Genomic DNA, 23,262 nt, shown 5'->3' on the forward strand with positions numbered 1-23,262 from the left:
GCCGCCGCCGCTGGCCCGGCCCCGCCGCCAGCACGGCCCCGCCATTGGCCGCGCCGGGGCTCCCCGCAGGCTGACATCATTCCCCGCCCCGCTCCCGCGCCCCCGGCCCCTGCGCCTGTGCGGGGCGCACGGGACTTGTAGTCCGCCGGGGCGCACCGGAGCCGGTACCGGCAGCGGCGGGAGCCCCGACGGCGGCGGTGCGAGCGAGAGCGGGGCGCCCCCGCCCCCGTCCCGGTCCCGGTCCCGCTCCCGGCCCCGCCCGTCCCGCGGACAGCCCCGGGCCGCTCCCCGCCGCCGGGAGCCCCGCTCCCACCGACGGGCGGGCGCGGAGCCCCCGAGCCGGGCTGGGCGGCACCGCGCCGGGCAGCGCCGCTCCGCTGCGCCCGGGGCCGGCCCGCGGCTCACGTCGGGGGCGAGGAACGGTGGGACCGGGGGCTCCCCGCGGCCCCGGAGCGCTGCCCGCAGCTCTCGCCGCTCCCTGCCGGCCGCCGCCCCTCGACGGGGGTGCGTGGGGGCGGCAGCGGGGACTGGCCCGGCATGGGGGGGCTCCGGTGGCCGAGGGGACCGAGCTGCCCCCCCGAGGGGGACCCTGGGCATCCCCTGGCCCCCCGAGGAGCCACCTCGGCAGCTGCCGTTATATAATGCCCGGTAATCTCCTTACGGCCTCCGGCGAGGCTCAGGGCCTCCAGCAGAGGCCAGAGATTACGGGCAGCAGCTGGAGCTGGCACAGCCCTCGCTGGGGCTGGGGCTCCCCCTTGTCCCCTGTCCCCCTCGTCCCCTGGCTCTCCCCATTGTCCCCCGGGGCTGGGGGACAGGGCTCTGCCAGCCCTGGTGCTCCTGGCAAAGGGAAGGGGGGGGACAGGGCCAGGCTGGCCCCCAGCCCCCCCGCTGTCCCTTCCCGCAGCCCCCACACTGTCCCTGTCCCTGCCCCCGGGCTGGGCCCAGCTGCTGTGGGAGGCGAGCTCCCGGCGGGCAGGTATTAGGGCAGGAGCCTTCTGCTTCGGAAGCGGATAATCCGCGGGGAATTGGCTGCAGGAAGCCTATTAAAAACACACCACAAGGCACCCAGCTGGCGGCCCCCAGGGCGGGCACAGGGAATTAAACCGCACCTCACGCCACCGCCACCCCCCAGGGCAGGGGCACAGCCCACCCCCCAGTGACCTGAATTCGCCCCCCCCCAGGAAAGGAGACTCAGCCCCTGGGTGTTTCTCAGCGTTAGAGCTTTATTCCAGTGCAGGCATCGCCCCCAGCCCGGACAGGAGAGGCAAACTGGGAAGCGCCGCTGGGCTCGCAGGGGACACGGGACGCAGGACACGGTCCCCGAGCCACAGCTGAGGGTCACTGAGCAGCAGCAGCCCCTCACCCCTGGGGGAAGGCACGGCCCCTGCGGGGTGTGGGTGAAGCGGATGGAGGTGCTGGGGGGGCTGGCTGCCTCCCCCCGGTCTCCTCCTCCCCAGCACCACTACTGGGGACCCAGAGGTGGCCCCCACGATGCTCCCCACGCAGGGTAAAGCCCACAGGAAGGATGAGGCCCTGTGTGAGCGGCTCTGAACAGCCGCGTGCCCCCCAAATCCCATGTGGGAGCTACAGCCGGCTGCGGACGGACTGCAGCAGCGCTTCCAGCTGCCCGTCCAGGGACAGCTCGTCCCCGTCGTTGGTGATCACCCAGTCGAAGGCCACTCCCTGGTCCAGGCCGCACTCAGACTCGGCGTCGTCCACCCCTGGGGAAGAGCAGAGCCCACACCACAAGTCAGGATCCATCCCCCGGGGGAGGCACCGCGCAGCCTCACCCCCCGCCCGCTGCTCTGGAGCTTTATCCTGATCCTCCGGCTCCTGCACTGCGGGCACAGCAGTGGAGGCAGGGCAGAGCCGTGCTGCAGGGAGCTGCGATGCCCCAGGTTTGGCTGCGGTGTGATGGGAAGCAGCGCTCGCTCACCCGCCACGAAGACCCAGTTCCTCCTCTTCCTCGTCTCCTCGGAGGCCACGACCCGCACGGTCTGCACCACGTCCCCGTAGACGTCCCGGAACCACTCCACGTCCGAGAGGCGCCGCGTGTCGCTCACCACCTGCACCCAGGCTGCGTCAGCGGCCGCCCCGCGCCCCCCTGCTCCTCCCCAGCCCCACTCACCCACACCGGCTGCGCCACCCCCTCCACCACCGTCCTGCAGAAGAAGCCGGGGTCAGCACGGCGCTTCTCCTCGCCCCAGCGGATCATGTCCTGCCGGTACAGCTCCTTGTAGGCGCTGGCGTCCAGGAGCCGCTGGAAGTCCAGGCCATGCTCCTGCAGGGAGAGGGTGTGAGCAGGGCACAGCCCTTGTCATGGGGCACGGCATGGCAAAGCTCAGCACGGCATGACATGGCACAGCATAACATGTCACAGTGTAACATGGCATGGCATGGTGCAGCATGGCATGGCACACCATGACCTGGCACAGCATGGTGTACTATGGCATGGCACAGTGTAATATGGCACGGCTTGGTGTAGCATGGCATGGCACAGCACAGCTCAGCATGGCACAGCATAACATGGCATGGCGTGGCACAGTATGGCATGGCACGGCACAGTATAACATGGCACAGCTCAGCACGGCATGACATGGCGTAACATGGCATGGCATGGCCCAGCATGGCACAGCACAGCTCAGCATGGCACAGCACAGTGTAACATGGCATGGTGTGGTGCGGTATGGCATGGCACAGCACAGCATAACATGGCACAGCTCAGCACGGCATGACATGGCGTAACATGGCATGGCGTGGTGCAGCATGGCATGGCATGGCACAGCTCAGCATAACATGGCACGGCATGGCCCAGCATGGCACGGCACAGCTCAGCACAGCACAGCATAAGATGGCATGGCGTAACATGGCACGGTGTGGTGCAGTACAGCATGGCACAGCACACACAGCACAGTGTAATATGGCACAGTGTGGTGCAGCATGGCACGGCACAGCACAGTATAACATGGCACAGCTCAGCACAGCATGGCATAACATGGCAGGGCGTGGCGCAGCATGGCACAGCACTGATCGGCATGGCATGGCACAGCATAACATGGCACGGCGTGGTGTAGCATGGCACAGCACAGCACAGCTCAGCATCACATGGCATGGTACAGTATAATACGGCACGGCACAGCTCAGCATGGCACAGCTCAGCATAACATGGCACGGTGTGGCACAGCATGGCACGGCACAGCACGGCTTGGCATGGTATGGCACGGCACAGTGTAACATGGCACGGAATGGTGTGGCATGGCACGGCACAGCACGGCTTGGCACGGCACAGTGTAACATGGCACGGAATGGTGCAGCATCACACGGCACAGCTCAGCACAGCTCGGCACGGCTCAGCACGGTGGATCCCGGTGAATCCCGGCGGATCCCGGCCGCCCATCCCCGCTGCATCCTGCCCCATCCCGTCTCGCCCGTCCCGCCCGTCCCGTCCCGCCCCGTACCTCTGCGTAGCGCTCCTTGAGCGGCGCGGAGAGGCGCAGGACGCAGCACACGGCGGGGCCCAGCCTGCGGGACAGCGATCAGCGGGACGGGACCCGGCTCCCCCCGCGGCCCCCCCCCCCCCGTCCCGTCCCGTCCCGGTACCGGCTGCGGAGCTGCTCGGCCACGAAGTCCTTCCCCGACTTCCTCTTGCCGCTCAGCAGCAGCACGGCGCGGGGCGCCGCCATCCCGCCACGGCCCCCCCCGCGCCACGGACGTGGTACGGCCCGGGGGGGGCGGGGCGGGGCGGGGCTGGCTCCGCCCCCTGGGTGTGTCTGGCCACGCCCACTGTGGGTTTGGCCCCGCCCCCCTCGCTATAGCGCCCCCTGCAGGGCGCCGCGGGGAGGGGCGGGGGGCACCCCGAAATAGGGGGTACCCCAAAACCGGGGGGCACCCCAATACCGAGGGGAGTTACCCCAAAACCAGGGGTATCCCAAAACCGAGGGGAGTTACCCCAAAACTGGGGTTACCCCAAAACCAAGGGGGATTACCCCAAAACCGAGGGGCACCCCAAAACCGAGGGGGGTCACCCCATAGCCAGGGGGGCATCCCAAAACCAGGGGACATCCCAAAACTGAGGGGAGTTACCCCAAAACCAGGGGCATCCCAAAACCCAGGGGGTTACCCCAAAATTGGGGGGCACCACACTCAGCCCCCATACACCCTCACCCCCCACACCCAGTCCTGACCCCCCAACCCCTTTCTTCTTCCCAGCACCCCATTTCCCCCCCATTTCCCCCCCAGCACCCCTCCTTCCCTTCCCAGCACCTCCCTTCCCCCCAGCACCCCTACACCCCCCGGCACCCCCTTTCCCCCCCCCGCACCCCATTTTGCCCCAAGCATCCCCCACACCCCCCAGCATCCCTATTTCCCCCCCCAGCACCTCCCATTCCCCCCCAACCCCCTTGCACCCCCCTTTCCCCACCCCAACACCCCCACACCCCCCAGCATCCCCCTTCCTCCCCCAACCCCCATTCCCCCCCCAGCACCCCCCTTCCCTCCTGGCACCCCCTTTTCCCTGCCCCCCCCCCGCACCCCATTCCCCCCCCAGGCACCAGTCCCAGCCGTGCCCAGCGGTGACTTTATTTCATCTACAGCAGTGCAGCATCACACAGTGCAACTCGTGGGGGGGGGGGGGCACAAAGCAGCCCCCAGACCCCAACCAGGGCCCAGGGGAGCCCCCCCCGGGTGGGCTCGGGGCCGTTGTGCTGGACGAAGGCTGGCAGCGGGGTGCCCCCCCCGCGCCCCATGGCTCTATCTGCTCCCCCCGTGCTGCCGCCAGGCTTTCCGGCCCCGCTCCTTCCCCGTGGAGCTGCGAGAGAAGAGGGGCGGTGAGGGGGTCCCGGCTCTGACTCCCCCACCCCACAAAGACCCCCTCTGCGCCCCCCCGTCCCGCTCACCCGCCGCCGTCCCCGGCGTAGTGCCGCAGCACGTAGTCCTCGAAGCCGTCGGCCGCCTCCTCGTCGCCCCCCTCGCGCCGCGCCAGCTCCTCCAGCATCTCCTCCACGTCGTCCACGAAGTCCACGAAGCGCAGGCGGTCGTGAGCGAAGGCGCCGTCGGCCCCGAAGACGCCGTCCAGCCGCGCCGCCAGCCCCCCGAAGTGCCCCCCCCAGCCCAGCCGGCCCATGAAGCCCTCCAGCAGCTGCAGGAACTGCGCCTTCTGCACGGGCTCCAGCGCGGCGCCCAGCACCTCCCGGCCCTCCTTGCGGGCGCAGTCGGCCACCCCGGCGCAGCCCTGGGGCGCCCGGTAATGGCTCAGCGGGGGCAGCTCGCGGGGGCCGTGCTGGGGGGGGCCGTGGGACGATTTCCCCCTGGCTTTGCCCGCCTTGTGCTCCCGGGGGGGCTGGGGCTCCTTCCCGTGCCCGTGGGGTTTGCCCTGCTCCTTTTTCTCCCACCCACCCCGCTCGTGGGGACCCTCCCCGGCACCGTGCCGCTTGTGCCGCCGGCTCTCCTTCTTGTCTGCTTTGAACGGCTTCTTCCAGGGCCCGGGGAAGGGCCGGGTCCCCTCTGCCTCCAGCTCACGGCCCAGGCGCTCCTCCAGGGCACTCAGCTGCTCCGGGAGCCCCTCGAGCCCCCCCGAGCCCCGCGCTCGCTCCAGGGCGGCTGCCAGCTCCTGCCGCACCCAAGCCAGCAAGCCGCGGTGCCCGGCCCCCTCCCGCCTTGCCGCATCCCCCCTGCGGGCTGCACCCTCTGGGCCGTGGGGCTGCTCTGCTGCCGGCTCCCCAGCCTCGGTTTTGTGGGGCTGGGGGCTGCCCGGGACCCCCGCCTCCTGCAGGCGCTGCAGCTCGGCCCGGGCGGCTCGCAGTGCCTCGGTTTCCCTCTGCAGCGCGGCGCGGAGCCGCTCGTTCTCTGCAGCCAGGCTCTGCTGCTGCGCCCCGGCCGCCGCCGCCGCTCCCTCGCTCTTCTGCAGCAGGGCCTGCAGCTCTTCCTTGTGGGCCTGGGGCAGGGGGGAGAGCGGGGAGGGGGCCGTGAGGGCGTGGGGGTGGTGCTGGGGGGCAGCTTCCCCCGGGTACATTGTGTGTGCCCACCTGCAGCTCAGCCTGCATGAGCCGGATCTCCTGGTTCTCCTTGGCCAGCTTGTCCAGGAGGAGGCTGACGGACTGCACGCTCTGGGGGTCCGCGGCGGCCGGCGGCGGGGGCTGCTGCACCAAATCCTGGGGGAGAGGAAGGACGAGGCCGTGGAGGTGCCGAGGGAGCGGCTTCCCCTCCGCCAGCCCCGTTCCCACCCCTCTCCTTACGCTCCCGTCCGCAGGCACCGGCGCCTCCTGCTCGGTGTCGGCCACGCCGCGGCTCACCACGCCGTCCACGGGGCCTGGGGGGGAACCGCACGGGGACGTCCGAGCGCGTCCGGGCTGCCCCACCGGGCACCACGGGCCAAGCCCCTCCGCGCTCACCGTCTGCTGGGTCATAGAAGCCCCCTGGGGAGAGGAAGGGACAATGAGGGGGACACCGGGCTCCCCATCCTGCCCCCCCGTCCCACCCCGGGACCGTGACTCACCGGAGATGAGCAGCAGCGCCACGGCCGCCAGCGCCAGCGCGCCCAGGAGGTACTTGCTGGAGCTGAGCCCGTCCTCGTCGCCGTTGTCCGGTGTCCCCCGGTGCAGGGCAGGCCCTGAAGGGGGGGGCCCAGCACGGGGCTCGGGGACCCGCCGCCTCCGCAGCCCCTCGGTGTCGTCGTCGCTGCTGGTGCAGCTCCCCTCCTCCGCTGGTGGTCCTGGGGGGGGGACGGGGACCTGCAGGGAGCGCCCGCACCCCGGTGGCACCGGCACGGGCCCGGTGTGCTCCCGGTCTGACCTGCTCTGGGGGTGTCCGGGCACGGCCCCCGCTCTGTCATCACGTCGGGCTCCTCCTGCTCCCAGCTCGGCGTGGTGCTGGGCTCCGTGGGGCTGCCCGTGGTGGGCACCGCGTCGGCACCGCGCTCCGGCCGCTCCTCCACGTCCTGAGGGCGCGGGCGTTGGGGTCTCACAGATCCGCACGCAGCAGGACCCCAGCCCCACCGCTCCCCCTGCCCCCTCCCCGGGCTTACCCCGACCTCAGGGCACGGCGTTTGGGCCGGGAAGGCTCCGCTGCCACCGTCACCAGCTGGGGAGAGGCAGTGGCGGGCGGTGAGCGGGCTCCCCGTGCCACAGCACCGGGCACCGCCGCGCCTGTCCCGTTTTCGTACCCGTGGCCGTGTCCTGGGCGCTCTCCTCCTCTGCCTCTTCTTCCTCGGCCTCGTGGGGGGCCGCATCCTGCTCCGGGCCCACCGTGTCCACGGGCAGCCCCTGGGGCGAGGGGCAGCAGCTGGCACCCGCGGGCTCCCCGCATCCCCCCCCCCCCCGGGGGGGGTCCCCGGCCCCTCACCTCGGTGCCCGCCAGCACCCAGCTGCTGTCCGAGTCCCGCGAGTCCGATTTCTCCGCCATGCTCCCGCCTGCGGACGGCGCTGACCCCCCCCCTGCGAGGAGACGGACGGACGGATGGACAGACGGACGGACAGACAGACAGACAGGTGGACGGACGGACAGACCTCACCCTGTCCCCGCTCCTGATTTGCCTGGCAAAGTGAGTTTGGGAGCGGGAGCAAAGGGCGGCCCGGTGCGGCCCCGCGGTCCCCGCACGGGTGGGATGCCACAGCCGGGCACCCCCCGGTGGCACCGGGATCCGGGGGGGCTCCTCCGGGGGGCACCGAGCCCTCGCCTCGCCCGGTGCTGGCAGGAGCAGGGCCGGGGCGCAGCGGTCACGGCGGCGGTGCCCGGGGATTCTGCACATTCCCGGCACAGCTGCGGAGGCGCCGCCCCCCCGAGAGCCCCCCCGCGACCCTCCCCAGGCCCCCCCGGGGTTGGCACCGGCCCAGCGGCGGCGGGACCGAGATGTGGGAAGCCCCCGCGGGGCGTGGAGGCTCCCTGTGGGGGGGGGAACGGGGCTGGATGCGGCCCGGGGCGCGCTACGACCTCCCCCGCTGCCCCTCCGACCCCCCCGCCGGTGCCGCCCCCCCGCCCCGCCGCCAGCCGTCCCGCGGGGTATTTTTAGCCGCGGTGATGCCGCCCGGCAGGTGGACGGGGACGCGGCGAGCCCGGGGCCCGGCAGGCACCGAGCGGCGGCCCCCGCCGCCGTATTTAGGGCAGCGCCCCCGGGGGGGGCCCCCCCGCACCCCAACTTCCACCGGCGCCGCGCCCGGGGGCTCCCCGGAACCGGGGGGGGGGGGAGCGGGGCCGGAGGCGGAGCAGGGGCCGTGTCCCGGGGGCGATGCGCGCTCAACCTCCCCGGTCGTGCCCCGGGACGTGCGCTCCGCTCCCCGGGGGAAGGGACCGGGAGCGGAAGGACCGGGAAGGGACCGGGATGGGACCGGGGGGGGTCCGGGAAGGGACCGGGGGGGGACCCGGGGCGATGCTGCGCGGCCGGGAGGAGCGGGTCGGGCGGTACCTGGAGCCGCTCGGGGCGCCGCTCGGCCCGGTCCCGGCCGCAACTTTCCGCCGGTGCCGGTCGCCGCCCTCGGGACGGGCGCGCACGTGACGCGCGCAGCCAATGGCGGCGGGGCGGGCACCGGGAGGAGGGGGGGTGGGGTGGAGGGGGTAACCGGGGGGGCACCGGAGCAGAGCAGACACGGACACGGCGGTTTCAGAGTTTTATAGCGACGATACAAAAGTTTCCATTAACGCTCCGCTAAAACGGGGGGGGTGGGGGGGGCACCGGGACCTCCGCGAGTGGAAAACGGGGGGGCGGGGGGGGGGCACCAGGACTGCACGGAGCTGGGGGAGCAGGGGGAGAGCCCCCCGGGGCACCCGTGCCAGCAGGCAGAGCCCCCCGGGGGGGTCCAGGGAAGCTTCAGCCCCCGAACACCAGCACGATGGAGCCCCCCCGCACCCGAGGGAGCCCCCCCATGGCACACACCGGCACAGCCAGAGCCCCCCGTGCGTCCCTGCAGGGGCCACTCGCTGCCGCCCCGTGCTCACGAGTCCAATGGCTACAAAAAGGGGGGGTTTGGTCCTAAAACTGCGCGGGGAGCTGTACAAGGCTTTGGGGGGGGGGGTCGCAGGGGGCGGCTCAGCCGTCGTTGGCGGCCACCAGCTGCCCCATGCCCTCGCGGACGTACACCGACTGGATCTCCTTGGTCTTCAGGCAGAAGTCGCAGGCCCAGACGGCCGAGGCCTCGGTGGTGAGCAGCCCGTAGGCGTTCTCCGTCATGCCCGTGCACTCGCGGTGGAACCACTTCTGGCAGGAGGCCTCGCACAGGATGGCGTCCTGGTCGTCGTTCACCTCGTTGCGGCAGGCCCCGCACGGGTACACCAAGCCCGGGGGGGGCTGGTGCCCCGAGCCGCCGGCCGCCTTGCCGGGGGGGGGCGGGAGGCTGTTGGTCTCGGGGGTGCCGCCGCCGCGGCCAGCGCTGGGGGGGGCGAAGCTGGGCTGCGCCCCGTTAACGGCAGCCGGGGAGCCCGAGTGCTGCTCCTGGGGGAAGCTGCTGGGAGGGGGGTTCAGGTTCTTACCCCCCTCCTCGCCGCCGGCGGGGAAGCCGGGGTCCGCCCCGGGGAAAGGGCTGGCGGTGGGGGGCAGGGGGGGCACGTTCTGCCCGGGGCGCTGCATGGGGGACTGTCCGAAGAGGTTGCCGGGCTGGCCGAAGCGCTGAGCCATGGCCGGGCCGCCGGGGGGGTTGAGGGCCGCCGGCCCGGGACCCATATCCCCCCGGGGGGGCTGCCCCATGGTGGGGGAGATCATGGGCCCGAAGCCCCCCACGGGCCCCTGCATGAGCTGCCCCGTGGGGGGGCTGAAGTTCTGTCCGAGGGGCTGCCCGAACGGCTGCCCGGGGAAGCTCATGGCCCCGGGCTGCACGTAGCCGGGGTTCTGGGGGGGCATGCCGAAGGCCGGGCCCATCTGCCCGGGGGCGAAGGGCGGCGGCGGCGGCGGCTGCCTGCGGAGGGGCTGCGGCCCCCCCCCGCCGTAACCGGGGGGCACCTGCGGCGCCAGCCCCCCCTGCACGCGGAAGCCGCCGAAGGGCACGGGGCTGCCCAGGAACGGCGCCGCCGCCCCCGCCCCCGCGCCCACCTTGGGGGCGCCGAAGTCGTCCTCGAAGGGGTTGGAGGCCACCAGGTGATCCACCATGGGCGTGGGCGGCGGCGCGAACTCCGACAGGTGCGAGTAGGCCGGGCCCTGCGGGGGGGGGCGGGGGGGGTCACGGCCCGGCACCGGCACCGGGAGGAGGGGGTACGGGGGGGTGGGGGGGGGTATGGGGGTGGGGGGGGCAGCCCCGGTGCCGGCCCCGCTCCCTACCTGCGTGTTGGATTTCCGCCGCTTCTTCTCCGGGCTCTTCATCTGCAGCCCTGCGGGGGGAGGCGGCGCCGTCAGCACCGGGACGCGGCGGAGCCCCGGTCCCGGCCCCCCCCACCCCAAATCCCCCCCCTCAGCCCCCGGTCCCGGCAGGCCGCGGCCTCCCCCCCGCTCTCTCACCTGCCTTCCCCTGCTTCCTGCCGGGCCCGCCGGCGGCGGCGCTGCCCGCGGGGTGCGGGCCCCCCCCCGGCGGGGGCGGCGGTGCCGGGACGCCTCCCTCCAGCTTCTCGCCGTGCGGCGCCGCCATCGCCTCACAGCGGGCACGGAGCCGCCATGGCCCCGCCGCGCCTCCTCCCCCCTCCCCTCCCCGTCCCGCCCCGCTACCGGAAGCGGAAGCCGCGGGCGCGCGCGCGGGGCCAATCGGAGCGAGGGGGCGGGGCGAGGGGCGCCCGGCGGGGCGGGACGAACCATGTGGGGGGGAAAGGAGGGGGGGGAAGAGGGTGGGATGAACCATGTGTGGGGGTGGGGGGGAAGGGAGGGAGGAACCATGTGAGGGGAAAGCGGGGGTGGCGGGAGGAACCACGTGACGGGAGGGGGGGAGGGAAATGGGGAGGGGGCGCACGGGGCCCCCCAGCCCCTTACTCGCCCCCCAGCCCCCTTTACTCGCCCCCCCAGCCCCCTTTACTCGCCCCCCAGCCCCCTTTACTCGCCCCCCAGCCCCCTTTACTCGCCCCCCAGCCCCTTTACTCGCCCCCCCAGGCCCTTTACTCGCCCCCCAGCCCCCTTTACTCGCCCCCCAGCCCCCTTTACTCGCCCCCCAGCCCCTTTACTCGCCCCCCCAGGCCCTTTACTCGCCCCCCAGCCCCTTTACTCGCCCCCCAGCCCCTTTACTCGCCCCCCCAGGCCCTTTACTCGCCCCCCAGCCCCCTTTACTCGCCCCCCAGCCCCCTTTACTCGCCCCCCAGGCCCTTTACTCACCCCCCAGCCCCTCTACTCGCCCCCCAGCCCCCTTTACTCGCCCCCCAGGCCCTTTACTCGCCCCCCAGCCCCCTTTACTCGCCCCCCAGGCCCTTTACTCGCCCCCCAGCCCCCTTTACTCGCCCCCCAGCCCCCTTTACTCACCCCCCAGCCCCCCTTACTCGCCCCCCAGCCCCCTTTACTCGCCCCCCAGCCCCCTTTACTCGCCCCCCAGCCCCCTTTACTCACCCCCCAGCCCCTTTACTCGCCCCCCCAGCCCCCTTTACTCGCCCCCCAGCCCCTTTACTCGCCCCCCAGGCCCTTTACTCGGCCCCAAAGCCCCAGTGCTCACCCCCCAAGCCCTTTACTCGTTGCCCCCCCACCCTGATGCTCGCCCCCCAAGCCCCCCAGTTTGCCCCCTCAGCCCCCTTGCTCGCCCCCAGCCCCAGCCCTTGCCCCCCCCACCCTGGTGCTCCCCCCCCCAAGCCCCCCTGTTTGCCCCCCCCCCCAGCAGAGCAGCCGGGCCTAGAGAAATACCAACTTTAATTCCGCCCGCCGCGTCCTTTGGTTATAGCGGGGCCGGGGCAGGGCTGCGCTTTGGCTTCAGGGAACGAGGTGCATGCGGCGGGGCCCGGCCACTCTCCCCCCCCCCACCCCAAAAAACCCCTCTCTCTCTGGGGAGGGTGCCCGGGGAAGGGGCTCGGTGGGGGCCCGGAGGGGGCTCGGGGCCGTCGCCCCCCCGCCCGGCTGCATTGCATAAGTGTGTGGGACCTGCGGGGTCAAGGCACAGTTAACACGTAAAGTGATCGGGTACATTCGGTGCGCGGCCGCCCGGCCTTGTGCTTGGGGAGCCCCCGGCTGGACCCCCCCCCCCCCTTGGGGCTGGCGGGCCGAGGGGCCGAGGGCCCGTGCCCCCCCTGGGTGAGCACAAAAGGGGTCACGGCCACACCACGCTGCGGCGACACCGCCCGGGGCCAGGCTTTGGTTCGAGCTGAGCTGCTGTGCAAAGGCTGGAGCTGGGGGGAGGCAGGGGCTTTGGCAACGACAGCCCCCCGCCCTGCAGGCAGCTCCCGCCGCGCCATCCCCGTGGCCACCAGCTCCTCGTGGCGGACGGGGACCGGGGATGGGGCCGTCCCCAGGCAGTCCGAGCCCGGTCCTGGGCAGGGCACCCGGCTGTGAGTCCAAGCGCTCCCCCCCTGGGGCAGGGAGCGGGGCCGGGGGGGGTGGGGGCCGCGCACCGGGGTCCCCGGGCGCTCACAGTCTCCTTTCCACAGGCTGCTGCAGGCACATCTCGCTGCCAGCCGAGATGATGGGCAGGTGATTGTCCATGTGGTAGCTGATGAGGTGGCTGACACTCTCGAAGCGGTGGTCTTTTGTCCGCACCTGCGGGAGGGGGCGCTCAGAAATCCGCAGCTGACAAAGCCCCGAGCCCCCCCCGCGTTGCTGTGCCCGCTCCATCCCCCAAATCCAGCCTCGAGGTGCCCCCTGAGGGGCAGCAGGAAGCCCAGGAGGTTCCCGTATCTCACAAAGGGGTGCAGGACCCCCGGCTTTGGGGTTTCAGGGACTCACCACTCCTTCGGGATCGACGAGCAGCAGGTGCTTGGGCTGCCCGCCCTGCAGGCCGGTCAGCACGTACTGGCCGGGGGTGGTGGTGCTCTCCCGCACCAGGAAGTCTCCGTTCACCTTCAGCAGCTTCTCGGCCTCCTTGCGGTTCATCTTCCCGTGGTACCAGGGCTCCCGGCGCAGCTGCTCCTCCATGGAGGCCACCACCTGTGCCGGCGGCAGGCTCACGGGCACGGCGGGGGGCACGCGCAGGGCGTCCTCAAAGGGCTCTGCGGGGAAAGGAGCGGGACTGGTGCTCGCCTTGCACCCACAACAAACCCCACAGCCCGGGCACGGCTGCATCCCATTTAGGGGACGGGACGGACCCATTGATCCCTCGAGGTCCCCTCCAGCCCCTACAATTCCCACCGCACTCACTCATGTCGAAAAGGTCCCGCTGGGCGCTGCCGTTGGCCGTTGTGGGGGCTCCGGCAGCGGACGCCTGGCGCGCCTTGTCCACGTTCTGCACGTTGACGTAGGACGGGTCATCGAACAGGTCGGTGCGGCCGGCCGCGCCTGCTGCAGCCGGGTATTTCTCTCTCCCTGCTGCAAAGAGCACAAAAAGTCAGCGGGGCTCCAGCCCACCTCGGTCCCAGCGCCAGCGCTCGATGCTGGAGCGGTTTGGGGTGCGGGAGAGCAGCACGGGGACAGCCACGGCCCCCGCATTACCCTGGGCAGGAGCGTGCTGCTTCCGCGGGTCGTACTCCCCACCAGAGGTCTGGCCGACGGGCTGCAGAGAAAGGCACAAGGTGAGTGAGCCCGGGGGGTCCCATCGCGCCCCCAGTCCCCACCCGGGGCTGTGAGAGGTGCTGGAGGCTCACACCGCAGACTCTGGGCTGGAATAACCCCGAGTGAGCAGCCCAGAGCTCCACCAGGGGCCCTGCATCTCCCTCGTAATGTGGGATCTCCCCCCGAGCACCCCGCAGAGACGTGCCCCAAGCCTTACCAGCGTGGCCCCCAGGTGGTTGGGGGTCTGCGCAGCCCCCTCGCGCAGCCGCATGTCCACGACCCCCCCGATGGGAGGCTCCTTGCCGGGGAAGTCGTTGTAGTACTGGTGGTCTGGGGCTGGTTCCTCCTCCTCCTCATCCCAGGCAGAGCCGTCGAACCCCGCCATCCTGGGGGGGGGAGGGCACAGCCCAGCTCAGCAGCCGCCAGCAGCCGGGGAAGCGTCCCTGTGACATGTCCCTGCGCCGCCCCCGGGAGATGTGACACCTCCCTGCCTACCTGTCGTGGGGCGTCACCAGCTTCGGGGGGTTCTTCAGGTACTGCTTGAAGCGCAGCTCGAAGGCCTGCCCGATGGTGCTGATCACGTCCTGCGCCAAGCCCTCCGGGCACTCCAGGATATGGCAGGCTGGGAAGGGAACAGCGGGGTGGGGGCGTGGAACCTCAGCATTAAATCCTCCGCCCCGTGAACCCACCCTGTGCGCCCCCCCCCGCCCCACCGAGCTGCACCCAAACACCCACAAAACGGGGCTCTGGGACACCCAGCAGTGCCCTCACCTCTCTGGTTGACGGGATCTTTGGCAACGTAGGCAACGTACTCAGCAGTGTCCTGCAGGAGGGAAGGCACCGATGAGATGGGGCTGCCGGGGACCACGGTGCCCCAGACTTTAGGGCCAGGGCAGGGGAGCCCCGTCCCGTGCCAGGGGTAAGGACCCAGCCCGCTGGGAGCCGCCGTACTCACCGGGTCTCCCCCCGAAGCGAAGGAGATGGACTGCATGTGGTGGTTGGCAATGATCTGCAAGGCACAGGGGGCAATGATCTGCCTCGGCTGGCACCTCCTGCCCGCCACGTTCCCCCCGGGGCTGGGGCTCGCGGGGGCCCTGGTTATGAGCCACAGGGCACCAGAGGATGGCCGAGACACCCCCAGAGCCACCAACAGAGTGCCTGGAGCGCCCCTCGGATCTCTGCCCCCAGCAGTGGGTGAGCCAGGCCCCTCGGACCAGGAGGAGGTGGGCGCTCAGCAAGCCCCAGATGTCCCCGTGGAGGCTGGGGACACCCCCAGCAGGGACCAGAGGGGACACAACGACCCCTCCCCGTTTAGAGCCAGCCGCCCAGCCCCTGCCTCTCACCTGCTTGCAGTCGGAGGCCATGAGGTTGAGGCTGCTGGTGGAGATGGTCAGGGTGATGGGCATGCCGGCGAACTTCAGGTTGCTTTTCCCCAGGATGGAGTTCAGGGAGCGGCCGCAGGGCTGGGGGCAGAGGGCAGCATTGGGAAGGGGGCTCCTGGGCCCGGAGCCTCGTCCCCCAGCAGAGGCAGCCAGCTCAGCTCCCCACGAGGCCAACAAGAGCCCCGGGTGCCCGGGCTGAGGTCCAGCCCTCGGCCACGGGCACCCCGAGCCCGCTGGCAGCCCTCCCAGCCCAGCCTCACCTTCCTCCTCCGCACGGCTCCCTTGGCACCGGGCACAGCCTCGCACACCAGGCCGATCGCCTCCCTGCGGGGAGCACAGCGGGACGTCAGTCTGGGCTGGGGGCCCCCCCTGTGGTCCCCCCACCCACCCCAGCACAGGGACGAGGCGGCGGCGGGGCGGCTCCGCGCTCACCGCCACGTCCGCAGGGCGCTGCTGGGCGGAGGGCGAGGGAATCAGCGCAGGAGGGACGGGGTTAAAGCGAGGGACACAAAAGGGAAGCCCTCGGGGCTGGCTCCCGACCCGGCTGGGGCAGGGGAAGAGCTCCAAGAGCTCGGTTAATATTTGATGGGGTCGCCGGAGCGCTTCCTGCCTGGCCAAGCCCATTGACGGGCGCATCGATCCGCCGGGCAGCTGCCTCCAGGGCTGCAGACAGCCTGGCCACCAGCTACGGACCCACCCCGGGGCAGCCCCAAGCCCCCCCAAAGCCCAGCAGAGCCCCCCCAAAGCCCAGCAGAGCCCCCCCAAGCCCAGCAGAGCCCCCCCAGCCCAGCACGGACGCAGGGCTCACCTGGTGACCTGGGTCCTGGTGTTGAAATCCAAAGCCCTCATGGACTGCAGGACTTCCACGCAGCCCATGTACTGGGGGGGGACAGCGGGGTCAGCCCAGAGAGCCCCGAGCTTCGCCCCCCACCTCCCCACGCAGCCCACGAGCGGGGAGGGGACGGGGACAGGTCCCCTGTGCCACCTACCACATGGGGGTGACCCCCGCAGGACACCCCCCACCCACCTCCCGCCCACAAGCAGCACACCAGGAGCTCCCCCAAAGCCCACCCTGCCCCTTCGTGCCCCCCCAGCGCTCACCCTGACGTGGTAGGAGACCCCCGGGCCCATGACCTTGTCGTCCGGGTGCAGCCAGCCGCGCGTGGGCTTATTGACAAAGCTGCCGTGGCGCGTCCATTCATCGCCGCCCAGCTGGCCGCCTTCCACCCGCGTCTTCTTCCCGCAGCTCAGCTTGTTCATATCCTGGGAACACACAGCGACAGGGCCCGCTGAATCGGGGCCGCCGGCTCCTCCCGGTGCCGCTGCGAGCGTGGCGGCCGGGCCGGGCTCCCCCGGGCTCCCGGCCTCCTTGAGGCTGCCGCCTGTGGAGCCCCGCAGGCTGAGCAGGTTGGCGGGGTTCGAGAGCTTCAGGTTGGCCATTTTGGGGAAGAAGGAGCAGAGGGTGGTGGGGCTGTCCTCCGACTCGGACGAGAGCTCCCCGAGAGGCAGCATGGGGCTGAGGGAGGAGGACGACAGGGAGCCGGGCAGGGAGCGCGTGCCCGCGAGGGGCTCCAGCGGCGAGGTCGGGGCCCCCCCGCCGCCCCCCGCCTCCTCCAGGGAGGAGACGGACTCATTCCGCAGGTGGCTGTATTTGCTCTTCTGCAGCAGATCCATTCCAGGGAGAGGCGAGAAGGGCTGGCACGGCTCACAGAGGCCCCATGGGCTTGTCCGAGCGCCTACGGCCGCCGCGAAGCCGCCCCCGAGCCTGGGCCGAGCTCGGTGCCGGGCGCTCGCCAGCCCCGCATGGCTCGCGGGCAGAGCCGGCCCCGCTGTGCCGCGGGGGCTGCCCAGCTCCACGCCGTCGCAGCCGATCGATGGCAAGCGGCGTCAGCGAGGACGCAGGGATCCGGCCAGATGGAGAGCGACCCCTGCTCCCGGAGCGGCGGGGAGGAAACGGGGCCGCGGCTACGCCCCGGGGCCGCGCGGAACAGCCGGAGAGGGGGCTCAGCACGCTCGGCCCCCAGCCTGGAGGGCCTCGAGCCCCGCAGCCCCGCGTTGCTCCCAAACCGGGCTGCCCACAAATCCCATTGTCTTCGGTCGAGGCCTGATCCGGCCCCCTCTGCCCCGCAGACGGGTCCCAAACCGCTGCCCCTCCGCCCCCGCCGGCTCGCTCTGCCCCTGCGCTCCCCCAAGCAGTCGCCGGCAGCTAAGAGGAAATCAAAAGCATGAATATTTAAAGCCCTGAGACAAGGCAGCCACAGAGCGCATCCAAGCCCAGCCCAGCCCTGCTCCAAGCCCCGGCCAGGAGCGAACAAGGTCCTTCTGTGGTGGCCAGCGCTATGCAACCCACGTGCCGGCGGCAGGCAGCTGCTGTTGGCTCCCCGGGCTTTGCAGGGGGGAGCAGCACCCGAGGCAGGGGGGGCAGCGATGCCAGGACGCCTCCGGTGCTCGCTGGGGCTGCGGGGACATCCAGCCCTTTGGCAGCACGGCTCCGGGCGCAGAGGAAGGAGGACGGCCGGGAGCAGGACACAGGTGGGTGCCGAGCCCCCAGGGAGAGGCCGGGCTCAGCGCGAGCCCCCCGGCTGCGGCGTGGGGCCGGTGGGAGCCGCCGATGGCCGCTGCTCCCCGCGGCGCGGCCGCTCCTCCCGGAGGAAAACGGGGCTGCCGGTGAGCTGCCGGTAAGCGGCGGGGCCGTGCTGACTCACGGGCGGAGGAGCGGGCTCTGCCCGCGCCGGGGCTGCGAGCGGGCTGGGGTGGCAGCGCAGGAGGGGCTCCCGGAGAGGGGTGGGGACCCAGCCAGTATCTGGAGCAGAAAAATCAAGGTCACAGGCGGAGCTAGCGGGAGCTGGGGAAAAGCAGCAGCGTGCCGGCGGCACCGGGGCAAAGCTCACCCACTGTCCGTGGCAGGGAGGCCGGGCGTAGCCCCCGTTTCGTGGTGGGGGCTGCGGGGGCTGCCCCGCTCCCCCTTCATCCCCACCTGATGCAGAACGGGGCCAGGAGGAGCTGGGAGCAGCCCAACCCCGCCACGCGCATCCACGCTCATCTCCACAGCCTCGCCCTCCCCACGGGGCCACAGCTCCCCTCTCACCTCCTGGGGATGCAGCCGGGGCTTTCGGGCCCCTCCGACCCACCGCCTGGCACCTGGGCAGTTCCCAGGAACCCCTCACTCTGCAAAACCCAACACTGAGCCAAATTCGGCTGAATCCAACCCAAGGGAAGGGCTCTCCCCTCTCGGACCCAGCACGGCACCGGCAGCCTCCGGCCCCGCTTCCCAACCGCTGGCACCTCCACGCAGCCAGGCAGGAGCTGGAAAATCCCCCTGCACAGGGCGCCCCGACACCAGCACACCCCACGGCCCGCTCCCCACCCCGAGCCCCCCACCTCGGTCCCGCAGGAGCCCGTGCCAGCCGTCCCGCTGCACGCTTCGTCCCCGCCCGGGGCCCCGCAGCCGCTCAGCGCCGTGACCTTCCCATGGCCGCTCCAAAGAAAGGCAGGAAGCCCGGGGCCGGGGAGCCAGGAAGCAGGGACCCGCCGGGGGGAGCGGGGCTGGGCGGCGTTGAAGGGGCTCGGGGGGCTGGTGAGGACCCGGGGGGCTCGGGGGCGCAGGGCTGGGTGCCCCACCCGGCACAGCGGCCCCCTTGGGAAGCCCCGAGGGAAGCGCAGAGGGGCAGGGGTCTCCTGGAGCCGGCTGGGGAGGGGACCCCAAGAGGCCAGGCAGGCGGCAGGGCTGGGAGCAGCCAGGGCTCTGCTCTGAGAGCGGAATCGGTGCTGATTTTATCAGAACCTCCGGCATCGAGGCCGAGGCCAGATAGCGCACGTGATGCCAACTGGCACCGGCTGGGCATGAGGCGGGTCGCATGATGCCAGCCCTGGCACACAAACAGCTCGTCTGCCACGGCCCCCCCGGCCCAAGGAGGCAGAGACCCCCCGAGGAGCCGCAGAGACCCCCCCAGAGCGCCGAAGGCAGACGGAGACGTGCGAAGCCCCACAAAAAACTCCTGCCCCTGAAGCTAAAGGACGCAGGGAGCCGCCAGAACCACCGCCCCCGAGGAGCTGGCGGGACACGTCCCGGCCGAGCCGCTCCTTGTGCCCGGGAAGCGAGGGGACGCGCGGGCTCGGCCGGGTCCTGCGTGCTTCTGCGTGCCCGGGGACCTCGCGCTCGGCGCGCAGCAGGAGGAGAAGCAGAGAGCGGCCGCAGCCTCCAAAGCGGGACCGAGCCAAGCCCGAGCCCGTATTTTCCCCGGGCGCCGAGCGGGGCCTCGCCGCTGGGCCAGCGCCCGACATCCTCCCAGGAAACACAAACCGGGAGCTGAGTCAGAGAGCTGGAACACGCGCGGGGTTTGGCAAGGAATCGCGGCGAGGCGCTCGCAGCCGCGCGCAGACACGGGCCGCCCGCCGCCGCACGTACGCACCTCAGCGGCGCAGGGCGGGCCGGAGACCCCCTCGGTCGGAAAGCAGCGGCGGTGGAGCCCTCCCCGTCCCCCGTCCTCCTGCAGCACGGGGCGAGAGCAAAGAGAAAAAGGCTGAACGCCGGCCTACGGCTGCGTGCTTCCCCCCCAGATATCGCTCCAACGTCACGCGGCGGCGGCGCGGCCCTCCTCTCCGCCGTCCCCGCCGCCTCCTGGGGCCGGGGGAAGGCCGGCGGGGGCCCGGCGGGGAGGGAGAGGAGGCAGGGCCCGCCACCGAAGCCACCGAGCCCTCCACCGAAGCCCCGAGCGCCGGCCGGCCTTACCACGTACTCCATCGGCGGCGGAGGGCAGGGAAGGGAAAGGCAGAGCCCCTCTCGTCTGGCCGTCCCACCTGCGGTTCGGGGACAAACAGCGAGTTAGCCAGCCCGGCCCTGGGCCGCGGGGAGGTGGCCCCGGCTCCTTCGAGTCACCACGTCCCCGGCTGGAAGGGACCCGCGGGGGTCAGGGGGCCGGCTCCTCGCTGGCCGCAGGCGGACGGGGCTGCAACGCTGCCCAGGCGGGGGGCAGGGACCCGCGAGGCGTCCTCAGTCCTCACGGCCCCGTCCCGGGATAACGGCACCACCGGGATGCTCCGGGGCGCGAGGCCGAGCTGGGCACGGACCCGGCTCTGTTCAGGCCTCGTCCACCAGGAAAAGGAGTTGGGAGCCGCACGGGGCAGATCCCAAACCAGAAGAGCCTCGGTTTCGGTGACTCTGTGCCGTGAGATGAGCGCCGGAGCTGATCCCCAAGGCCCTGAAGCTGCCGGGTCCCCAAAAAAGCACCAAGAGGGCCACAAGGACAGGCCCCCCCCCGTGCAGAGCAGCGCCCCAATCCTGCCCACATCACCCCCAGGGCTGGCACACGAAGCCCCCCAGGGCTGCAGCCCCGGGAGGGAGCGGAACGGGAGCCGGGGTTAGGAAGGAGCAGAAAAAGGAGCCCCGGGGAGCCGGGGGTGGGGGGGGAGCAGGAACGGCCCCGAGAGCCCCCGGTGGGGCGGAGCAGGGCAGCGCTTCCCGGATTGACTTCCTCGAAGCCATCGCGCCCTTATCTAGGGCCGAGGCCGCGAGATAAGCAGGGCGCAGCCACCCCCGCGGGGCTGCCGGTAACGGCACCGCCTCCCGGGGCCCCTGCGTGCCCCGCGGGGCAGGAACGGGGCTCGGGCAGCGGGGGCGAGAAGCGGCCCCAAAGCCGGCACCGGGAGCACCGGGCCTGGCGGGGAGGCTGCGGCACGGGGGGGACCTCCGGGGAGCCTCCCGGTTCCCCCGCCGTGCCCGTGGGCCCCCAAAATGCTGTGAGGGGGGCACGGCCGCGGCCGCCCCGGTCCCAGCCCCGGGGGAACGGCGGCGCCTCGCGAGCCACGGGGGGAGCCGGGGTTCACCGGGTGATCTCCCGCACACGGAACCGAGCGGTTTGAACCCAAAACGGGAAGGCGCCGGGTCACGAAGGCCGCGGGGGGAAGCGTCCACCGGGCCCGCACCGGACCCGCCCCCTGAGTCCCCCCCCGGAGCCCCGGGGCTGAGCCGGGCCGGGGGCACGCCACGGGACACGGGGGGGCCTCGGGGCCCGGGGTCGCCGGTTTGGGGCCCGGAGCGAACCCCCCGCGGGTCCCGGCAGCGCTGCCCGTGCCGGTGACCCCCGGCCTCGGCCTGCCCGCAGCACCGGGAGCCCCGGGACGCCCGGGACACGAGGGGGGGGGCACGAAGGCGACCGGCGGGGCCGTCCCCAGCCCCCCCCCGCCGCCGGTAGCACCGGGCGCGTAGCGGCACCGGGACCGGCACCGGGCCCAGCACCGGCCGCACTCCCCGCGGGGCACAGCCCGGTGGCGGGCGGCAGGGGGCGGAGCCCCCCCCTCAGCCACACGGCCCCGCCCGGTGCCTCCGGGGCCTCGCTCGTCCCGGGAGCCCTCCCGCGGCCTGCAACCGGCCACCGGGGAGCCCCCCACGGCCCGGTCCCGCGGGCTGCGCTCACCGGGGCACCATGGGTGTCGCGCGGGTCTCGCGCTCGGCCTCCTCCGCTCCCGGCCGCCGCGGCGCCCCCCCCGCCGCCGCTCCCGCCCCGCCCCCCGCCGCCCCGCCCCCCGCCGCCCCGCCACTCACTTCCGGCCCCCGCCCCTCGCGCCGCGGCCCCGCCCCCCTCCGTCACGTGACGAGCGCGCGCGAGGAGAGGGGAGGCGGCGGGCGGGAGCCGCGCGGAGGGGAAAGGGAGGGGCGGGGCGTCGCGCGTCTCAGCCAATCGGGTGCCGAGCCTCGCCGCCCGCCCAGACGGCGCGGACCAATGGGAGCGCGGGGCGGCGGCGTTTGAAAGCGGCGCGAGGCGGGGGGGGGCGGGGGGAGGCCAACGGCCCGGCGGGGCGCTGAGGCGAGGAGAGGCTGAGGCGAGAGGCGAGGGGCGCGGCGGGGGCTGCCGGGAAGGGGGCGGCCCGCGGCGGGCGGTCATGGCGCACAAGCAGATTTACTACTCGGATAAGTACGACGATGAGGAGTTCGAGTACCGGTGAGTGGAGGGGGCGGGGGGGCGCCGGGAAACCGGGGAAAAACCGGGGAAGGGATGGGGGGGGCGGAGGGGGCGGGGCGGGTAACGGCCGCCGGTAACGCCGCCCCCTGAGGGTGAGGGGCACCGGGAGGGGGGGCGGGGTGGGAGGGGGGCGGTGGGGGAGAACCGGGGGGGGTGGATGGGATGGGGATGGGGGCGGCGGAGGGGTCCCGGGGGCGGTGGGGGAGCACCGGAGGGAGGGAGGGGGACGGGGGAGGGATGGGGGGGCAGCCCCGGGGGTAGGGGAGGGGTGGTGGGGGGGACATGGGGCGGCAGGGGAGCAACGGGGAAGGTCGGGGGGTACCGGGGGGAGCCCTGGGGAAGGGGGAGGCCAGGGGGAGAGCCCCAGGGCTGGGGGGGGGGGAAACGGGAGGAGCCCCGGGGGTGGGGAGGGACCGGGGGGGGAGCCCCGGGGGCGGGGGGGGGGGGGAACGGGAGGAGCCCCGGGGGTTGGGGGTGGATATGGGGGGGGGTTCAGAGCAGCAGGGGAGCCCCAGGGTTGGCTGAGGAGCCCCAGAGGGATGGGGGGAGGGAGCCCCGGGGATGGCCGTGCCCCCCCCGCCGGCCCGGTGTGAGCCCCCCCCGTGGACGCCGCAGGCACGTGATGCTGCCCAAGGACATCGCCAAGCTGGTGCCCAAGACCCACCTGATGTCCGAGTCGGAGTGGCGCAACCTGGGCGTGCAGCAGAGCCAGGGCTGGGTGCACTACATGATCCACGAGCCAGGTGAGGCCCGTGGGGGCTGCCCCGGGACTACGTGCCCCGGGCCGGCCACACCGCTCACGCTCCCCTCATGCTCCCTCCCCGCAGAGCCGCACATCCTCCTCTTCCGACGGCCGCTGCCCAAGAAGCCGGAGAAGTGAACGGCGCCGCTGCCGGCCGGGCCACCGAAGCACCTTCCTGCTCCTCTCCCGTACCCCCGGCCCCCAGGAGCCCCCCCACGTGCCCGCCCGGCGGCCCCGTGCCCCCCCCCTCCCCCCTCGGGGGGGGTCTCGCCCTGCCCGGCCGGGGCCGAGCCGCAGGATGCCCGTGACCGACGGTGCCGTCGGGGCAGCCGTGGCGGCTCGGCCCCATGCTGCGGGGTTGGGGATCTCCAAAGCTTCAATAAAGGACGTTTGGGAACCGCCGTGTGCTGCCGGTGTACGGGGGGGGGGGACGGGAGGGGGGCCCGGTACCGGGAGCAGCTGCCGGTGTTGCCCCCGGTGCCCCGGGGGGAGCTTCCCGGTGGGGCATTGCCCTTCCCGGGGAGGGCTGGGGGAGGTGGGGGGCTCCCGGTGCCCGTTTGGGGGGGGAGGAGGGGGCGGGGGGGTCCCGGTGCCCGGGGGAGGCGGGGGAGGGGCACCCGCCGCAGGGCTGGGCGGGCCCAAGTCCCCGGG

At 72.8% G+C, this 23,262-nt stretch overlaps 5 protein-coding genes and 1 long non-coding RNA gene across 15 annotated transcripts; 2 read left to right on the forward strand and 4 right to left on the reverse strand.

Moving 5' to 3' along the window:
• Positions 1 to 1,203: 1,203 nt before the first annotated feature.
• On the reverse strand, positions 1,204 to 3,758 carry PMVK (phosphomevalonate kinase). 2 transcript variants are annotated; one of them, XM_027444568.3, is made up of 5 exons: positions 3,601 to 3,758; positions 3,459 to 3,522; positions 2,129 to 2,281; positions 1,937 to 2,066; positions 1,204 to 1,721 (listed from the first exon to the last, which is right to left on the reverse strand). In XM_027444568.3, exons 1-5 carry the CDS (start codon positions 3,681 to 3,683, stop codon positions 1,585 to 1,587), a joined length of 567 nt encoding a protein of 188 aa, XP_027300369.1. In that variant the 5' UTR covers positions 3,684 to 3,758; the 3' UTR covers positions 1,204 to 1,584. The 2 variants fall into 2 exon arrangements, with proteins under 2 accessions (XP_027300369.1, XP_027300370.1); XM_027444569.3 differs by lacking the exon at positions 3,459 to 3,522 and having other exon boundaries at positions 3,601 to 3,742.
• Positions 3,759 to 4,562: 804 nt separating this feature from the next.
• PBXIP1 (PBX homeobox interacting protein 1) lies at positions 4,563 to 8,510 on the reverse strand. 4 transcript variants are annotated; one of them, XM_072027934.1, is made up of 11 exons: positions 8,398 to 8,510; positions 7,339 to 7,428; positions 7,160 to 7,259; positions 7,028 to 7,077; positions 6,790 to 6,934; positions 6,494 to 6,709; positions 6,390 to 6,413; positions 6,234 to 6,307; positions 6,024 to 6,149; positions 4,896 to 5,932; positions 4,563 to 4,807 (listed from the first exon to the last, which is right to left on the reverse strand). In XM_072027934.1, the coding sequence occupies exons 2-11, from the start codon at positions 7,396 to 7,398 to the stop codon at positions 4,750 to 4,752; spliced, it is 1,890 nt and encodes a 629-aa protein (XP_071884035.1). In that variant the 5' UTR covers positions 7,399 to 7,428; positions 8,398 to 8,510; the 3' UTR covers positions 4,563 to 4,749. The 4 variants fall into 4 exon arrangements, with proteins under 4 accessions (XP_071884035.1, XP_071884034.1, XP_071884036.1 ...); XM_072027933.1 differs by having other exon boundaries at positions 7,022 to 7,077; XM_072027935.1 differs by lacking the exon at positions 6,390 to 6,413 and having other exon boundaries at positions 7,022 to 7,077.
• A 77-nt stretch (positions 8,511 to 8,587) lies between these two features.
• PYGO2 (pygopus family PHD finger 2) lies at positions 8,588 to 10,900 on the reverse strand. The gene is made up of 3 exons (XM_027444541.3): positions 10,418 to 10,900; positions 10,241 to 10,290; positions 8,588 to 10,120 (listed from the first exon to the last, which is right to left on the reverse strand). The coding sequence occupies exons 1-3, from the start codon at positions 10,749 to 10,751 to the stop codon at positions 9,020 to 9,022; spliced, it is 1,485 nt and encodes a 494-aa protein (XP_027300342.3). The 5' UTR covers positions 10,752 to 10,900; the 3' UTR covers positions 8,588 to 9,019.
• An 820-nt stretch (positions 10,901 to 11,720) lies between these two features.
• On the reverse strand, positions 11,721 to 21,437 carry SHC1 (SHC adaptor protein 1). 6 transcript variants are annotated; one of them, XM_038167882.2, is made up of 15 exons: positions 21,324 to 21,437; positions 19,640 to 19,707; positions 19,320 to 19,397; positions 16,009 to 16,170; positions 15,716 to 15,786; positions 15,168 to 15,231; positions 14,869 to 14,988; positions 14,481 to 14,558; positions 14,297 to 14,348; positions 14,021 to 14,147; positions 13,743 to 13,911; positions 13,466 to 13,526; positions 13,175 to 13,342; positions 12,764 to 13,026; positions 11,721 to 12,577 (listed from the first exon to the last, which is right to left on the reverse strand). In XM_038167882.2, exons 2-15 carry the CDS (start codon positions 19,649 to 19,651, stop codon positions 12,449 to 12,451), a joined length of 1,554 nt encoding a protein of 517 aa, XP_038023810.1. In that variant the 5' UTR covers positions 19,652 to 19,707; positions 21,324 to 21,437; the 3' UTR covers positions 11,721 to 12,448. The 6 variants fall into 6 exon arrangements, with proteins under 6 accessions (XP_038023810.1, XP_038023815.1, XP_038023811.1 ...); XM_038167887.2 differs by lacking the exon at positions 19,320 to 19,397 and having other exon boundaries at positions 14,481 to 14,534; XM_038167883.2 differs by lacking the exon at positions 19,320 to 19,397.
• LOC119713800 (uncharacterized) lies at positions 17,299 to 18,784 on the forward strand. Its single transcript, XR_005260993.2, has 2 exons — positions 17,299 to 17,439; positions 18,689 to 18,784. It is a non-coding gene; the product is annotated as an uncharacterized lncRNA (long non-coding RNA).
• Positions 21,438 to 21,677: 240 nt separating the features above from the next.
• Positions 21,678 to 23,008, forward strand: CKS1B (CDC28 protein kinase regulatory subunit 1B). Its single transcript, XM_038167888.2, has 3 exons — positions 21,678 to 21,848; positions 22,485 to 22,612; positions 22,697 to 23,008. The coding sequence occupies exons 1-3, from the start codon at positions 21,790 to 21,792 to the stop codon at positions 22,747 to 22,749; spliced, it is 240 nt and encodes a 79-aa protein (XP_038023816.1). The 5' UTR covers positions 21,678 to 21,789; the 3' UTR covers positions 22,750 to 23,008.
• The last annotated feature ends 254 nt before the right edge of the window (positions 23,009 to 23,262 follow it).

The sequence above is a fragment of the Anas platyrhynchos genome, chromosome 26, assembly GCF_047663525.1.
Source record: "Anas platyrhynchos isolate ZD024472 breed Pekin duck chromosome 26, IASCAAS_PekinDuck_T2T, whole genome shotgun sequence".
Taxonomy (NCBI): Eukaryota; Metazoa; Chordata; class Aves; order Anseriformes; family Anatidae; genus Anas; species Anas platyrhynchos.

Bases quoted from the DNA above. Each gene is read 5' to 3' on its own strand.
- PMVK (XM_027444568.3), bottom strand. From the start codon at position 3,683: ATGGCGGCGCCCCGCGCCGTGCTGCTGCTGAGCGGCAAGAGGAAGTCG. The intron at 3,523-3,600 runs GTACCGGGACGG...GCTGTCCCGCAG, and splicing joins GCCGAGCAGCTCCGCAGCCG to GCTGGGCCCCGCCGTGTGCT. The intron at 1,722-1,936 runs GTGAGCGAGCGC...GCTCTTCCCCAG, and splicing joins GAACTGGGTCTTCGTGGCGG to GGGTGGACGACGCCGAGTCT.
- PBXIP1 (XM_072027933.1), bottom strand. From the start codon at position 7,398: ATGGCGGAGAAATCGGACTCGCGGGACTCGGACAGCAGCTGGGTGCTG. The intron at 6,935-7,021 runs GTAAGCCCGGGG...CCGCGCCCTCAG, and splicing joins CGCCGTGCCCTGAGGTCGGG to GACGTGGAGGAGCGGCCGGA. The intron at 4,808-4,895 runs GTGAGCGGGACG...CTTCTCTCGCAG, and splicing joins TACGCCGGGGACGGCGGCGG to CTCCACGGGGAAGGAGCGGG.
- PYGO2 (XM_027444541.3), bottom strand. From the start codon at position 10,751: ATGGTTCATCCCACCCTCTTCCCCCCCCTCCTTTCCCCCCCACATGGT. The intron at 10,291-10,417 runs GTGAGAGAGCGG...CTCCCCCCGCAG, and splicing joins CAGGAAGCAGGGGAAGGCAG to GGCTGCAGATGAAGAGCCCG. The intron at 10,121-10,240 runs GTAGGGAGCGGG...CCCCCCCCGCAG, and splicing joins GGCGGAAATCCAACACGCAG to GGCCCGGCCTACTCGCACCT.
- SHC1 (XM_027444506.3), bottom strand. From the start codon at position 16,581: ATGGATCTGCTGCAGAAGAGCAAATACAGCCACCTGCGGAATGAGTCC. The intron at 14,349-14,480 runs GTGAGTACGGCG...TCCCTCCTGCAG, and splicing joins TCGCTTCGGGGGGAGACCCG to GACACTGCTGAGTACGTTGC. The intron at 13,343-13,465 runs GTAATGCGGGGG...TGCTCTTTGCAG, and splicing joins GCAGCACGCTCCTGCCCAGG to CAGGGAGAGAGAAATACCCG.
- CKS1B (XM_038167888.2), top strand. From the start codon at position 21,790: ATGGCGCACAAGCAGATTTACTACTCGGATAAGTACGACGATGAGGAG. The intron at 21,849-22,484 runs GTGAGTGGAGGG...TGGACGCCGCAG, and splicing joins GATGAGGAGTTCGAGTACCG to GCACGTGATGCTGCCCAAGG. The intron at 22,613-22,696 runs GTGAGGCCCGTG...CCCTCCCCGCAG, and splicing joins CTACATGATCCACGAGCCAG to AGCCGCACATCCTCCTCTTC.